General features: G+C 35.7%; 1 protein-coding gene across 1 annotated transcript in view; it reads right to left on the bottom strand.

Moving 5' to 3' along the window:
- The window catches only part of PIK3C2G (phosphatidylinositol-4-phosphate 3-kinase catalytic subunit type 2 gamma), a gene marked incomplete at its 5' end in the record, with an annotated part of 318,729 nt that continues 302,439 nt past the window's right edge, over positions 1-16,290 (bottom strand). Inside the window, 2 exon segments of the mRNA XM_081248761.1 lie at positions 1-216; positions 9,452-9,577. Coding sequence (XP_081104887.1) covers positions 64-216; positions 9,452-9,577 — 279 coding nt within the window. The 3' untranslated portion in view covers positions 1-63.

The raw sequence follows: 16,290 nt of genomic DNA, 5'->3' as shown, positions 1-16,290 counted from the left end.
GTGATAGAAAGGCCCCAAAGTGAAAGAAATACGAGTAATGAATGCATATGTTCATGGCAATGCTTAAATTATACTGTTTCCTAGTGGATACCATTTTTCTTCCTTGAGTGGGACATTGCAGAGTTGGATGTTAATTGCTCCTACAAAGGTGGTTTTGCTTTTTACAATAAGCATTAAGACATGTCCTTGGAGCTCTGTGACTTCATCATATACTACCTAAAAAGGGAGAGAATAAAAATCAGATATGCTTAAATGCATCTTTTAAAAAATACTGCTTTTAATAAAAATATTTGCACACTTATATCTTGTACCTTGGAATGGATAGGTTAATGTTAGAATCTTTCATTTCTAACTCTAATTCTGAAGAGCTAAAGGTTCTGCTAACATAAAGGAGTTTAATGACAGAATATTTCTCTAAGAAGCTTAGAATTTACTCTGATTCCATTAAAAATTGTCTATCCCAAATTTAATAAGACTGTAAGTCATTCTCTATGAATAAATTTAAATACCTGTCACCTTTCAACTGTCCTTGGATTTATTGTGCGACATGGGACCTTGAACACTATCTTTCTTTGTTGAAGGCTAATGAGGAAAGCAGACCAATCTCCATGATTTCCTTGTGTTAATTTAATGTAGTACAGTATTTCCTTCTACATGTTAAGCAGTCGCTCTATGGTTACTTTAATTTATTTAAAATTGTTTAACTTTTAGTTATGAAAATATATGCTCATTAAATATGGGGATGAAACAAAAAAAAGAATAAAAAAGGAAGGAAAAATTTCTATTTCTACCATTAGGAGATAATTACAGTTAACATTTTGATGTGTTTTTTGTTTTCTATATATAATTACTTTTTAAGAATCTGAGCTGTAGTTATGTTGTGTGTATAGTTTTGTGTTTTTCTGTTTTTCACTTACTAGTCATGTAACTATTTTTAAAAAAGAGACCTGTTAAACTGTGTTTTATAATATCCAAGAAGTAAGTCACAGGCACTACCACTGAGTGCCTGCAGTGGTAAAGAAGCTTTTAAAGTGTAGTACTATCAAGAAATTAGTTATACATCAAAGGAGAGGAGAGCTGTGTATAGACCCAACATGGTTGCCAAGGAAACTCCTTATAACACATATGGAGGCATTTCATATGATGATACAAACATGCTTGCTTTGAACAGCTAAACTACAAGATAGAAAGAAGCGTTCTCTATATATGCAAAAAAGAATCAGAGGAAACAAATTGAGAAGAAAGGCCTTGGAATCCACTGCGAGGCCTGCTCAGTGTGTATGGATGCAATTTCTAGCCCATCGTACGGCATTTGCCTACCATTTACGAACCCATTAATTTATCAATGAAATTCCATTCAAGATCAATCTGTTAGCTGCTCTGAACAATGGTTTACTTATCAAATAAATAATAATTCAAACAAGGGAATGAGATACAATATAATATGCTAATCCAGTCTACCCTGCTTCGTGTGACATCTCCTGGCTACCGACTCTTCCAGAATCCTGCTCCCATTCCAGACAGGAGATCACCTTTTAAGTTTCTTAGGACAGCTTATTCAAATTATTCCATTTAATTTATTGAATTCCCCTGGATAGTAAAGGATTTTAAGGGCTTCCTTAAAAATTTCAAAAGCCTACCAATGTAATTCATCTTTCATCACAAAGGGATGCTCAACATGGACTCCGTGAACCACTCTTGTCTCCTGAATGCTTATCTTCCCAGGACTTCAGAGTAAGCTCCTTTCCTTTTCTCTACAGTGGTTATTTTGAACTGTCTAAATTATCCTCCATTTTCCTCCCCACAACACGTTCAGCAGATGAACTTATCTCTTATTTTAAGAGATAAGAGAAAATAGATGAAAGGGCCCTCGAAGTGTTAGTGTGTGTGAAGAAAAATGGAATAATTCTAAGCATTAGGCCTTTGGAAAAGTCTGGTTTAAGAACTCTGTGAATCATATAAATTAGTGCTAAAGATGTAACTTTCTAAGAAACATATCAGTGTCAATGATTCATATTTATATAAATCTTGTCAACTCACATTCTTCCTCCATTTACAATGGGGTTACATCCTGATAAACCTATGGTAAATTGAAAATACTGTAGCCGAAAATACATTTAATATACCTAACCCACCCAACATCATAGCTTAGCCTAACTACCTTAAACGTGCTCAGAATGTCTCATGTAATTTATTGAATACTGTACTGAAAGTGAAAAATGGAATGGTTGTCTGGGTACAAAATGGTTGTAAGCATATTGGCTGTTTACTCTCGTGATTGCGTGGCTGACTGGGAGCTGTGGCTCAGCATCAGGAAAGAGTATCCTACCTGGGAAAAGACCAAAATTCAAAACTTGAAGTATGGTTTCTACTGAATGTATATCTCTTCTGCACCATCGTAAGATAAAAAAAATTTCAGGTTGAGCCATCCTAAGTTGGGGGCCATCTGAATGTGTTTTCTCATTCGAATATGGTGATAATAATATTTACCTTCTGGCATTGTGAGAAAGAATAAAATGAGATAATGAATATAAGCCTTATTACAAAGCCTGATACATAGTAAACACTAATGAATTACAGCTGAAAAAGATCCATCAAATACCCAAAAAAAGAAGAGCTGTTTCTTGGTATTTTGCCTTCCCTGACTGGAGATAACAGTTGTACACAAAATTGAGTCTCCCAGGTATTTAACAAGCTGAAATTCTTTAATAAATGACAGGAATTAATTGCCTTCCTGGTTAAATACAAACATTTGAACTCCAAAGTTTATATTACTTTATGGATTTTTCCCCCCGTGCTTCATTATGCAAAAGCTATTTTTCTGAAAGTGACTGAGGTTTTATGAACATGTAATCATTGTACATTATAGAAGATATATATATATATATCTGTTCTAATTGCTTTACTGCATCCATAACATTGTTTAAAAAAATAAGCACCTTTTTCTTCCAATGCAATGAATAATTAGTGGGTAATGCTAGAGAAGTACACAGATGATTATATTCTTTGAGTCTTTTCACCAAATGATTTAATATGTATTCTGCCTTAACATAAACAGAACCAAAAATGCACAGCTCTTTTAATTTCACTTTATAATACTTTTTACCCACAGGCATGTGTCAAGTCTTCATTGCCTTCTGACAAACATTGAATTTGTAGGTCTGAAATTGTCACATCAAGTAGAAAAACACTGTTTAGGGTAATTTAATTAAGTAGGATAATATCTAAGAAAGGAATACAATGTAAACTATTATATATAGAATGGATAAACAATAAGGTCCTACTGTATAGTACAGGGAACTATATTCAATATCCTGTGATAAACCATAATGGAAAAGAATATAAAAAAAAAGAATGTCTATATGTGTATAACTGAGTCACTTTGCTGTACAGCAGAGATTCGCAGAATATTGTAAATGGGCTATGCTTCAATAGAAAAAAAGAAAGGAATACAATGTACAACATACATTGACTATAACAATATAATTCTGTTTTAAAGTAGAATCTGTATTTCTAATGAATCATTAAAAAAATAATGGTTCTTAACCAGATGCCAAAGGTCATAGAGTAGAAAAGCAATGGCACTGGAGTCAGAATCCCAGCTCTGCTTATTAAAGGCTGTAGGGCAATTCCAGGAGCGCTCCGACCATCAGCCCTGCCCCATCCTGAGCCCAGTCATGTCTACCACAGGGATTTGTATGTGAGAGGGGTTTTTAGGAAGACTGCTGGCAATCCTGCTGGGAATCACTCTGGGAAGTGTCAAGGTGACAAGCTTGGCCCTGTATCAGAGCCTTAGTATCTGCAGGGTGGATACTAAAGGGACACTTGGCAGTGATCCTGACCCAGCCTCAGAATATTAGAGAGAAAGAGGGTTATGAATAGCAATTGAAGGAACTATTTTCATGAAAAGATTTTTAAGGTGATGCGATGTAATATTCACTTTGTGTTCCTCTAAGCGATTTATATAAGAAGGGGAGTGAGGTTGTTCTCTCCCACTTCCCAGACCATTGCCTGGCTTTGGCAGTTTGAGAAATCCCAGAGTGGCTGATGTAGCAGTACATAGGAAGCAGAGCAGGGGGAGAAGTTAAAAACAAGGTAGGTGCCATGTGATAACTTACTGGGCTCCTTAGCAAGCACATACAGTTGGCCCTCTGTATCCATGGGTTCTGCATCCATGGATTCAATCAACCACAAATCAAAAATATTCAGGGAAAAAAATTCCAGAAAGTTCCAAAAAGGAAAAGTTGAATTTCCAGCAACTATTTACATAGCATTTACATTGTATCAAGTATTATGAGTAATCTAGAGATGATTTAAAGTATACAAGAGGTTATACGCAAATATGCCATTTTATATAAAGCACTTGGGCACCCATGAATTTTGGTATCCTCGGGGCTCCTGGAACCAATCTCCCTGCAGATACAAAGGGATGAGGGACGACTGTATAAGGTGTTGCTAAGAATGCACAGAAATAATTGAAGGATTTGGCACAGAGATGGGGGTCTATATCACAGCTAAGGGGGAGAGAAAGTAAAACCACAGTTAAAACTGGTGCACTTTTTTTGCATTTCTTATAAATAAAGATTCTTATATTGATACACAGCATAATGGGAGAAAATTAAAATACTGTTAGTGTTCTTCTTCTCATGGCTTTCTAAATTTAGTCAGCTTCCCTGTCAAATTTGTTTATACGATGATCATTACTATTAGTCACTTATCCATACACTAATTCACATTTCCTCTCATTTGGGTTATGTATAAATTGGAGTTTGCTATGCATAGACTATGAACTATTGTTTTTGAAACAATTTTAAATGTGTTCAGTGTATAAACACTGTGTGTCCAAGCTACAAGTATGGGCTGATGGAGAAAAGTATTGCATTGATTTCTAATCAATGGGTCATGAACATGTGAGGACTCAGAATTATTGCAAGCCGTGAGACAGTTTATGGACACAGCAAGCATCATAAAATAATTCCACACATGTGCATTTACTACTGTTTTTTTTTTTTTTTTGCGGTACGCGGGCCTCTCACTGTTGTGGCCTCTCCCATTGCGGAGCACAGGCTCCGGATGCGCAGGCTCAGCGGCCATGGCTCACGGGCCTAGCCGCTCCGCAGCATGTGGGATCTTCCCAGACTGGGGCACGAACCCATGTCCCCTGCATCGGCAGGCGGACTCTCAACCACTGCGCCACCAGGGAAGCCCTACTACTGGTTTTTATAGTACATATAGCTTGAGATAAATAAAACACAAATTTATTTAAACTCTTGGATCGTTAGTGGCTTTTCATCATTATGTGTTTCCTTAGATATAAATGCTGAAGTACAGCATGCAGTCTGAGAAGTTTCTTGATATTGATGTAGGGGGTCTTATATCCAGAACGTATGGAAACTAGGGATATATAGTTGGGAGGTGTATACCTCTAGCTGTTGACATCATGACAAATAATGTCAAAATATATTTCCTTACTAAAGTATCTATTATTTGAATATATATAAATGAAAGTTTTACATTTTATATATGTACACATAAAGTGTCACTTATAAAACTATCCCAAATATTTAATTCCACAAATCTTTTTAGAAGTAGCTAAGTTTCAAAGATACTAAGAAAGATAAGACATTTTCCTTGTCCTCAAGAAGTTTTCAATGTACTAGAAGAAAAAAGTCTGTGTAGGAATAAATAAGAGTTGGTAAATGTGGCGTAAGAGACAGGGAAGAGAGACTGGTTCACAGAGTCCATATTTGAGGTAAACCTCAAAGTTGGCAGAGAAGGGCAGGAGGGTGAACAGCTAGCTACATGAGCTCTATCACAGAGGTCATAGGGATTATCCAGGGAATGACAAGCTGTCTGATGTGACGAGAATATGACTAAGTATGGGGCAATGGAAGGGCATGAGCAAACAGATGTTCCTTACTTATTTTTGTCAAAGGTACAAAAGACATTTAACATAGGAGGAATTGCTTTTTCAATAAATGGTGCTGAAATAACTGGCATTCATAGGCAAAAAAAGTGAACCTCAACCTAAACCTCACACTTTCTTCAAAAATGAACTAAAAATGAATAATGGACTTAGATGTAAAATGTAAAACTATAAAACATTTAGAAAAAATATAGAAGAAAATCTTTAGAACTTAGTGCTAGGTGAAGAGTTCTTAGACTTGCCACCAAATATGCAGTCTACAAAAAAAAATTGATAAACTGGGTCTCATCAAAATTGAAAATTTTTACTCTGTGAAAAACCCTGAGAAAAGGAGGAAAAGTCAAACTACAGACTGGGAGAAAATATTTGCAAATCACACATCTGACAAAGGACCATTATCCCTAGTATATAAAGAACCTCAAAAGTCAACAGTAAAAATGAGTAAAAATGCAAACTAATTAGAAAATGAACAAAAGCACGAAGAAACATTTCATGAAAGAGGGTGTGCAGATGGTAAATAAGCACATGAAAAAACTTCAGCATCATTAGCTACTAGGTAAATGCAAATTAAAACCACAATGAGCTATCACTCTATACCTTTCAAAAGAACTAAAATATAGTGATAACAATGCTGGCAAAGATGTAGAGAAATTGGCACAAACATTGCTGGTGGGAGTGTAAAATGGTATAGAAAAGGAGTTTGACAGTCTCTTGAAAAACTATGTACAGCATTACCACATACCCCAGTAATTACATCTTGAGTGTTTGCTTAGATAAATTACAACATATTTACACAAAAACCTATATCAATGTGCACAGCAGCTTTGTGTGCAATAGCCCCAAGCCAGAAATAACCCAGATGTCCTTTAATTGGTAAACAGTTAAACTGTCATACCTCCATGCCATGACTACTACTTAGCAAGGAAAATGAACAAACTGTTGATCCATGCAGCTACTTGGATGGATCTCTAGGGAACTATGGTAAGTGAAAATGTAACAAACTGTATGATTCCATTTACATAACATTTGAAATGACAAAGTTATAGAGATAGAGAATAGATTAATAGTTGCCAGGGTTTAGGGATGGGGCGTTAGAGGGAGAAGGGTGTCTGTGGCTATAATAGGGTAGCACCAGGAATCACTGTGATGTAATGTTCTGTACCTTTACGGTGGGGATGATCACAGAAACCTACACGCGTGATATAAATGCACAGAACTAAACATGCACACATATACATAAGAACACATGTAAAACTGGAGAAATCGGAATACGGTCAGTGGATCGTATCAATGTCAATTTCTGGTAGTGATATTGTCAGTAGGCAAAGTGTGTTACCATTGCAGGAAAGTGGTTGAAGGGTATTTGAATTCTCTATATATTATTTCTTCCAACTGCTTGTGAATCTATAATTACCTCAAAACAAAAATTTTTTTGAAAAACTATATAAGGATGATATTGCTCCAGAGACAACTCAGGAAAATTACTGAGTCAAATTTGAAAGGCTGTGAATGCCATACTTGGGATTTTGGATATTATTCAGTAGGCAGTAAGGAACATTTGAAAAAAGTTAAGTAGGAGAATAATAAATATGAGTAGTTTTTGACACCTTAGATAGAAATTTGAATGATTTAATTGAAAAGCACAAGATAGGAGGCTGATAGGAGGCTCTTATATTAGCCAAAATTGCAAGACCTTCAAACAAAGAAGTAGCACTGGGACACAGAGGAGAAGATGGATTGAAGAGGCAGGTGGCTGCACAAATAGAACTGACAAAACTTGGGGATTAACTGGACTTGTGAGTGAGGGAGAGGGTGATGTCATTAGGAAGTTTCTTCCGAGGAGATGGCAAACAGAGGAGAAAAGCCTGATTTAAAAGTGCGTAGGAGGCATCCTAAAGGGGCTCTTTAATAATCAGGTAGAAATACAGGTTTAAAGCTTGGGAGGGAAGCCAGGGTTTGAGGAATAAATTCAGATGCAACCTACAAGTGATAAATGAAAATCTGTACATACATAAGATACTTCTGAGTGTATATATCAAGAGATGAGGGTAGGTCATGGAATTCCAGCAAATATTTTCAGAGGAAGAATGGCAATGAAGGAAAATGAGAGAGTGGTTAGAGGAGATAGAAGGGAATTAAGAAAAGGTAGAACTCAATGAAGTAAATCCGAAAGAGAAAAACAAATACTGTATAATATTGCTTATATGTGGAATCTAGAAAAATGGTACAGATGAACTTATTTGCAAAGCAGAAATAGAGACACTGATGTAGAGAACAAACGTATGGACACCAAGGTGGGTAAGGACAGGTGGCATGAACTGGGATATTGGGACTGACATGTATACACTATTATGTATAAAATAGATAACTAATGAGAACCTACTGTATAACACAGGGAACTCTACTCAATACTCTGTGGTGACCTAAATGGGAAGGAAATCCAAAAAAGGGGATATACGTAATACCTATAGCTGATTCACTTTGCTCTACAGCAGAAACTAACACAACATTGTAAAGCAACTATACTCCAATAAAAATTAATTATGTTGATTAAAAAAAGAGAAAAGGTAGAACTTAAGAAGCAAAAGGGAGGTGTAAAGAAAGAGGAAGCAGTTAACAGTGCTGCCGTCTAACTGTTCCGGAGAGAAGAGCCTGATGGCTCATTGGATTGAGCAGTTAGGAGTCTTTTGATGCCTTTTGAATAAAACAGCCTCAGTCAAGGTCAGAATCCACATGGCAAAGGGTTAAAGGGTGAGAAGGAAGTGATGAACTGAGAGCAGGAAATGTGTTAATTTTACAAAAGTTTGGAGGTGATAGCGAGGGAAAGAAAATTTGGATGCTTTAGAAAGTCTGACTTGAAGAGTTTGTTTTGTTTTGTTTTTTTTAAGATTTCTGAGTTGAGGATCCAGTGGATGAGATAACCTTAAGAAAAGGTGAGCAAATAAGTGAGCAAGGTACAAAGGAGATGGGAAAGGATGGAATCAAGAGAATAAATGTAGGGTTTGCCTTAGAAAGAATTAGGGGATCAGATGTTCAAATCATATACTACAAATGAATTAGAGAGCTATATATAATATAAATTAACTTCAATATAATTTGTACTTTGTACTTCTTTATCTTTTTCAGTTTTTCAAAAGAGATTTTATAAAGTTGATTGCTATACACAGGTTAGACTATGATAAAGTTATTAGGTAAGGAAAACCAGGTAAAGAAAAACTTGTTAGAGAAAATAAGGTAGAGTCAGGGATAATGTTAGTAGGTGAAATAAACGCTGTAAAGTCTTGGGCTCTTGCTGGAGGCTAACCACAATTTGAAAATTGGTTCATAAGCACTTTGAAAGCAGTATCTGTATTTTCCAGTTCCTGTAGCATCAAGAACAGTGATCGGCAGACAGTGGCTATTTTGGGAAATGTCTTCCCTTTATGGAATAACACTGCCAATTACTGTAAATTTTCCATATTTGGTTAAACTGAAAAATGGTAAGAAAACTACAAAATGACTGGACAAGAGTTGACTCATACTTACAATTTCATTGTAAGTGGGGTCAGTACATTTTGGAACAGATTTTGTTTTCCTCCTCCGAACTTCACTGGGATACGGTAAAAGATAAAATTCAACATGTGCACTGGGCGTGGAGCCATCTGGGAGATGCTGCAAAGGAAAATGGTTATAAATATTAATGTGCATCACTATTAAAGAAAACAAGTACACAGCTACTAAATATCTAGACCAAAGGCAGGATCAAGATTTATTACAGTCACTGTTTATCAGAAAATAAGAGAACAATCAAAAGAAATACATCATTGCTCAAAAATAATCCCAAAATACAGTTTAAAAGAGTAAAACTGTCCATCTTAAATTAAGTGTTGTGTCAGAGAACTACATTTAAAAGTCCATTAAATGTGATTGGCTTTAGCTTTTTATAGTAAAAACTAAATTTGCATTTTTTTATTGGAGTATAATTGCTTTACAATGTTGTGTTAGTTTCTGCTGTACAATGAAGTGAATCAGCTATATGTATACCTATATCCCCTCCCTCTTGGACCTCCCTCCCACCCATCTAGGTCATCACAGAGCACCGAGCTAAGCTTCCTGTGCTTTATAGCATGTTCCCACTAGCTAAGTTTGCATTTTTGACAGAAATGGTCAAGAGATGAATATAACCCACAGGCAGAGACAGGAATTGAGTGCCTCAGGAGACTGTACACCACTTGAAAATAAATAATTCAAGTTTAGCACATAAGATGTAGTATTTAATATGTAAATGCATATTATATCACATTTTCAAACAAAAATATCAATTAGACCTACAAGTTTAATATATGATTTTAAGAGTTATAATAATTTTATTATCTAAATTATCCTAAAATATATTGGATAATCCTTTTACAATTGTGTTCTGTGGGGCTCCCAAAGTTGCTTAAGTTGCTGCCTGATGGGTAGATCAATGATGCCAAATGAGTAGATCTCTGGACCCCCTCTCTCTAGTTTATCCTAACACCCCTGCTCCCCCGTCCTGGTTTCAGAATGTCTCTCTTCCTTTTCCACTTCTTTCTTATGGATATTTTTCTTTCTTAATAAATTTGAAGAATGAGTACACTGTTTTAAAAATTTGGAAACCACTGTACTTCAGAGAAGTGGGTTCTATCTTTGTGACCAAAGGAGAACAAATTGTACTAAAAAACTATGCATATCTAGTTTGATAAAATGAGAAATGCTTGTGTAATTTATATTTAAGTGGATGATTTGAAAGTCAAAATTGAGGAATTAAATGGTTCTCTTGGTGAATACATTCTAACTATTAAATCAGTAATTTCCAACAAATATTTTTATGTTCTGAATCACAGTGCCATTCACATGTAAACATCCAGTGATACCCCCAATGCCATTAGCTTTAATTTTACATCTTTCTTTGGCATTCAAAAAAGCATATTGGAAAGTAAGAAAACGTGACATATATTATTATAGACTAACTTTTATTCCGTTCTAATTTACATGGTAAAAATTCTGTCATTAGGAAAATCTGGCTCTTTATTATTATTCTCAAATTAGATAAAATACATCTGGACACACTCACATGTCAAAACGCTAAGATTGTCAAACCTGCTGCTTTAGATGGTGCTCAAGGTTTCCCTGTCCCACGCGAAACCCTCCCCCAGGAGGAGCTCTGAAATGTATCAATGGCACAATGGAATTTTCTGTGATACAGAAAAAAACATTGATATTAATATTTGAGAGTTGATTTGTGTGTGTGTGTATATGTGTGTGAGAAAAATGAAGGGAGAAAAGTGTTTCTGCTCTGTGTGATTGTCTCTCTTTTCTACCATGGGGCACTGGGCTTGAGGATACCATACCTATAACCATTGTATGTTTCATCTTAGTGGTTAGAATCATGGTTCTAGAAAAGGACTTTTTGGTTGCAATCTGGGCCTCCAAATTTCCCAGCTATGTGGCTTTTGGTAGATAACTTTTCTGTGGATGTTTCCTAACCTGTTAAATGGGGATAAAGGTGATATCTGTCTCAAAGCATTCAAAAAATTAAATAAAATAAACCATGTAATGTGAGTATAGTGCCTGAAATAGAGTAAGATTCAATAAGTGCTTGTTACTATTTTTATTTTCTATAAATTTTCTATAGAAAATTTTATTTTCTATAAATACACTACATGCATTGATTGGACAAGATATGCCTAATGTACTATGACATTTATGAGCAGGGTTTCTCAATCTTGGCACTAGTGGCATTTGGGGCCAAATGATTCTTTGTTGTAGGGGGCTTTTCTGTGCATTGAGGGTGTTTAACAGCATTACTGACCTCCACCTACCAGACTGCAATAGCACCATCCTCCCAGCTGTGACACCAGAAATGTCACCAGCCATTGCTAAATGTCCCCTGCCATTGCTAAATGTCCCCAGGGGAGCAAAACTGACCCCAGTTGAGAGCCACTGATGACTCCCAAATAAGAATCTGTAATTCATCCTTAGGATCCCAGCCTAGTGACCTGTAAAGTGTGTTACAAGTACCTTATACTCTAACCAAAATCTATCTTCTACCTTTCCTCACCACTCCAAAACAGATTTTTTCAACTTGTTAAAATTGCATTAAATGATACAATTTCATTTCTCCAGTGTCTCCCGTGTCATTGATTTTCAAATCCAAGTATGTACCAAGGTCAACATCCTCCCTTTTTGCCCTAGTTCACCTGTCACCACAGATCTTTATTTCCTAACTTATTAGATTTTAATTACTTTTTTATGCCCCAGTCTTCCCACTTCATTCCTTCATTCATCCTGTATATCACTGTTGCATTTAACCTTCCTGTAAAGCTGCTTTGATCCTGTCACTTTCCTTCTCAAAACATTAAAGGAGTCCACTGAGGAATAAACTCCCAATCACAGAAGGGAAAAAGTATTTTGTATACCAGCCTTCACCAAGCATTCAGCAATTAAAGGTTTGGGCTTCTGTTTCCAATCAGCGTCTGACAAGATCCTTGAATATCCTATTGTTTTCAGAATAATAGAACAATTGAAGTCAGGGACGCATTCGATCTAAGCAGCACACTTAGTCTGTTCTCCGCGGCTGTAAGTGCAGACATGGATTTCTTTTTAAGAGAATCCTTTCTCTCCCTATAGCAGCTGTCTTATCAACACTTTTTCTTTTTCCTCTTCTTACTGGCACTGTATCCTGCTCCTTAAAGATCTCATCTAATTTATTAAAGAGATCACTAGGTGTCTTTTCATCAATACTTCTCATTTTACTGTTTGCCCTTATGTTTATGTGAATTAATTTTTTTTTTTTTTTTTGCGGTACGCGGGCCTTTCATTGTTGTGGCCTCTCCCGTTGCGGAGCATAGGCTCCGGACGCGCAGGCTCAGCGGCCATGGCTCACGGGCCCAGCTGCTCTGTGGCATGTGGGATCTTCCCGGACCGGGGTACGAACCCGTGTCCCCTGCATCAGCAGGCGGATTCTCAACCACTGCGCCACCAGGGAAGCCCGATGTGAATTAAATTTTATTTTTAAATGATTAAATAGCTCCTACTTGCCCATCTTACCCCAGAAATTTTACTCTGGTTGTGTTTTAGACCTTCACAAAGACTTAACACTTTGACTTGAAGAGTCATAAGGCTTGGGGTTACACAGTTCTTAGTCTGAGGCTCAATCTTGAGTCTGAGGCTCAAACAATGAGAAGTTTCCTTGTGTCACCCAGAGGATGTTTTTATTCATAGTGGATTGAAGTCAAGCAGCACTACCACTTTTTTTAGAATTCTTGCTAATATTTTTACTGTGCTCAGATGATGTGAAGTCATCCAAATTTGACTTTTTTTGCTCAGACTAACTCAGAATTTTATATATTCTCGATTTCCTGTTTAAATGCTTATCAATTTCTATGTTTAAAAATGGTTTTATATATGTGTCAGCTTCCTTATGAGATGATAAATTATTTAAAAGGAAAATCCATGTCTTCTTGTTCCATACTTCCCCTCCCCCCATATTTGCTTTGGGTTTTGCTCCATTGGTTACTGTACCCTACTACCTTAACCCCACCCTCATTTCTTTCTTCCTAAGCTTTCAGTATGTTTCTGAATCTCCAATTAAAATTTTTAAATCCTCACTTGAGATTGGGCTTTCCTTTACCTTATTCGTTTCTTTCTTTTCATAGCTATGTCTTCCTTACAGCGTTCTTTTCTTTTATAGGAGTCCTGTCCCTAACACAGTACTTGGCATATAGTGAATACTCAATAAACAGTTATCAAATGACTAATTAAATGAGCTATATATTCATAGTGCCTAGTTCTTTGAAAGTACTTCGTATTTGCTGAATCATTATTTATAATGCAATATAAAAACCAGAAGTCTTCCTAACTTCCTAAGATTTAAGTAATTTCTCTTACCTATTGCAAGATTTCTTATTGTAACCAAACAATAAAAAGCCCACTGCAGGGTAAATAAGATGTATCTTGGGGTCTATTTCCAAGGTCTGTCCTAAGTGTTTACCCTGAACTCTAAGCTGTTTGAAGGCATCTCTCTGCTAGAGCTGATATTCTCAAGCACATCATTGCATCAGGAATATATGTGTCAAGTTCTGTTTGTTACATCCAATATCTTAATGCTCCACTTCAGAAAACTTTGACTTTATCTCACCTCTCAGGTCATGTTACACAATTAGATGCTTACTACATTTTCTTACTCCTTTTTTCTCCAACTGGAGCTAGACTGAATTTGTAACATAATTACTTGTACTCCTTCTCAGAACGAATCCTTGGTCACCATTTCTTCCACCTGGAGACTTGATCTGCAGTTGCTGTCCTCTTCCTGAGACTGTGTTTACTCTTCTGTGATAGTCCTCTCCACCTCTCCAGACTTCTCCCACTAACTCATTAAAAGTCTCCTTAACAATAAGCACAGTGGGTTATTTAAATCTCCTTCTAGGAGCTAATGATGACCTGACAATTTCTTGGGGGCTTAATATATGGTGAAGTGTGAACTAAAGTCATATTTTTGTGCTACATTCCTATGCCCTCTCTCAACCTCCTATAAGTTTTCCCCTCCATGTCCTGCTTTGTGGAGTACATGGAAGAAACAGAAAGAGGTACATTCAATTTAATTGGAGGAGTGCCTTATGGGGGACCTTTGTGTGGAGGCAGGGAGCTGGACCCGCATTAGCACCAAGCACTCCCTGTGGAGGAAATAAATACGTCTCATACACGTTTACTACTATACTATTTTTTTCACATATCAGTAGGTGCTTTTGTTAATACAATTTTATAATTTAAAAACACTACTGCATTTATAGTAGTTTTAAAAATTATTTTGTATTTCTTAAATTTATCAGATATCAGAAGGACTTTAATGACATCTGAGAAATCAGTTTTTTTTTCATTTGTTTGTTTGTTTAAAGAGAGGTCCCTCTAGTTGAAAAGCCTTAGGATATTCTTAGTATTCACTGGTAGAAGAGACTTCTTTCTTAATTGAAGAATGAAATACAGGGGATTCTTAGCTAGGTTATTATTTTAGGTTATAAACATTAAAATTATGTATATTAGTAAATCTTTATTCACAATGTTGACTTCTAGATAATATTGTTAATAATTAAATATACCAATTTTCTGCCTTCATTTCTTGCCTCAGATTGCACACAGCATTTCAAATGGTTTTCAATGCTTTTTTTTATGATCAATGAATGAAAGTATCTTGAAAATATGGTTAATTTATCAAAATTGAGAAAAAAAAAGTAAGCAGTAACATGTTGGTATAAAGACAAAGCAGAATATAAGTTGTCTGTAAAGTAAATAAAACCATCTCACATTGTAGGGTATGCCAGCAACTCTGTGGTATTTTCATATGAGTATATGAGAAATATATTTATTTTTCATACATAGTAATAATAGCTACCACCTACTGAATATTTAATTTATTTAAAGCACTCTCTTAAAATAATCCTTGAGCCAGTATTGTCTTTATTTTATTTAAGAGGTCTTTCTATAAAGCCTATGCTCTTAACCACTACCCTATACAGACTCTCTACAAAGAATGCAAAGGAAACTGTCAGATTCAAATTAAGAGCACTTCTAGATCAAATTTTATCAGGAACGTGATGAAGGTACATGGTTTAAAAATATCAGACACTTTGGAAACGTCTGTAGATTAATTCAAAGTTTAATTGTATTTAACAGGTTATTATCTTCTTGATGAATAATTTATGAGAATTTTCCATCAAGTTTTTTTTAACTTAAATGTTTCCAATCATAGGATAATACAGGCTTTGGAAGAACTCAACTGGCAATGATTAAAATATGATGGGACTATCAAAACCTGAGGTCTATGCCAGAAATAAAACAACATAATAAAAAAGCATTTTCCTCATCTATGTGCCTGCCAAATTTCAGTTCTGAAACTGAGGCTAGCCATCATGAAGAGGGTCTTTTTATAAAATGACAATGTACAACAAAAGTACAGAAGTACAATAAAAGTGCTTCTGATATGTGGTTTGCTGTATGCTTCAGTTAAAGAAATGGTGGAATGGTCTTTCCAATCTTTCTGTGTGTTAATTTGTATAGAATGGGATGATTTAAGGTATTCATGAATTCAATTAGGATGGTCTTCTGCTTCATTTCACACCAATTTAAGCCTTTAATAGAACTTTTATCATCAATAGGTGATTTCCAATAATTTTTTTAAAAATCAACTAAAAAATCAAACTGCCATGTGTCTATCACTTTGGATGGTCTAGGAGAGGACACAGAAAAGTGATTTAAAAAGTTTCTGCTTTCAAAGAAATAACAAAAACTTTGGCATCATCATCTGGTGTTATATATATATTTAAATTTTAATCCTCAACTTGATGTAGTTAACAACCAGACAG

Source organism: Mesoplodon bidens (assembly GCF_964165515.1).
Source record: "Mesoplodon bidens genome assembly, chromosome: 11".
NCBI classification, from domain to species: domain Eukaryota; kingdom Metazoa; phylum Chordata; class Mammalia; order Artiodactyla; family Ziphiidae; genus Mesoplodon; species Mesoplodon bidens.
The sequence above is the reverse complement of the archived record's forward strand: the minus strand, read 5'-3'. Positions and strand labels throughout refer to the sequence as shown.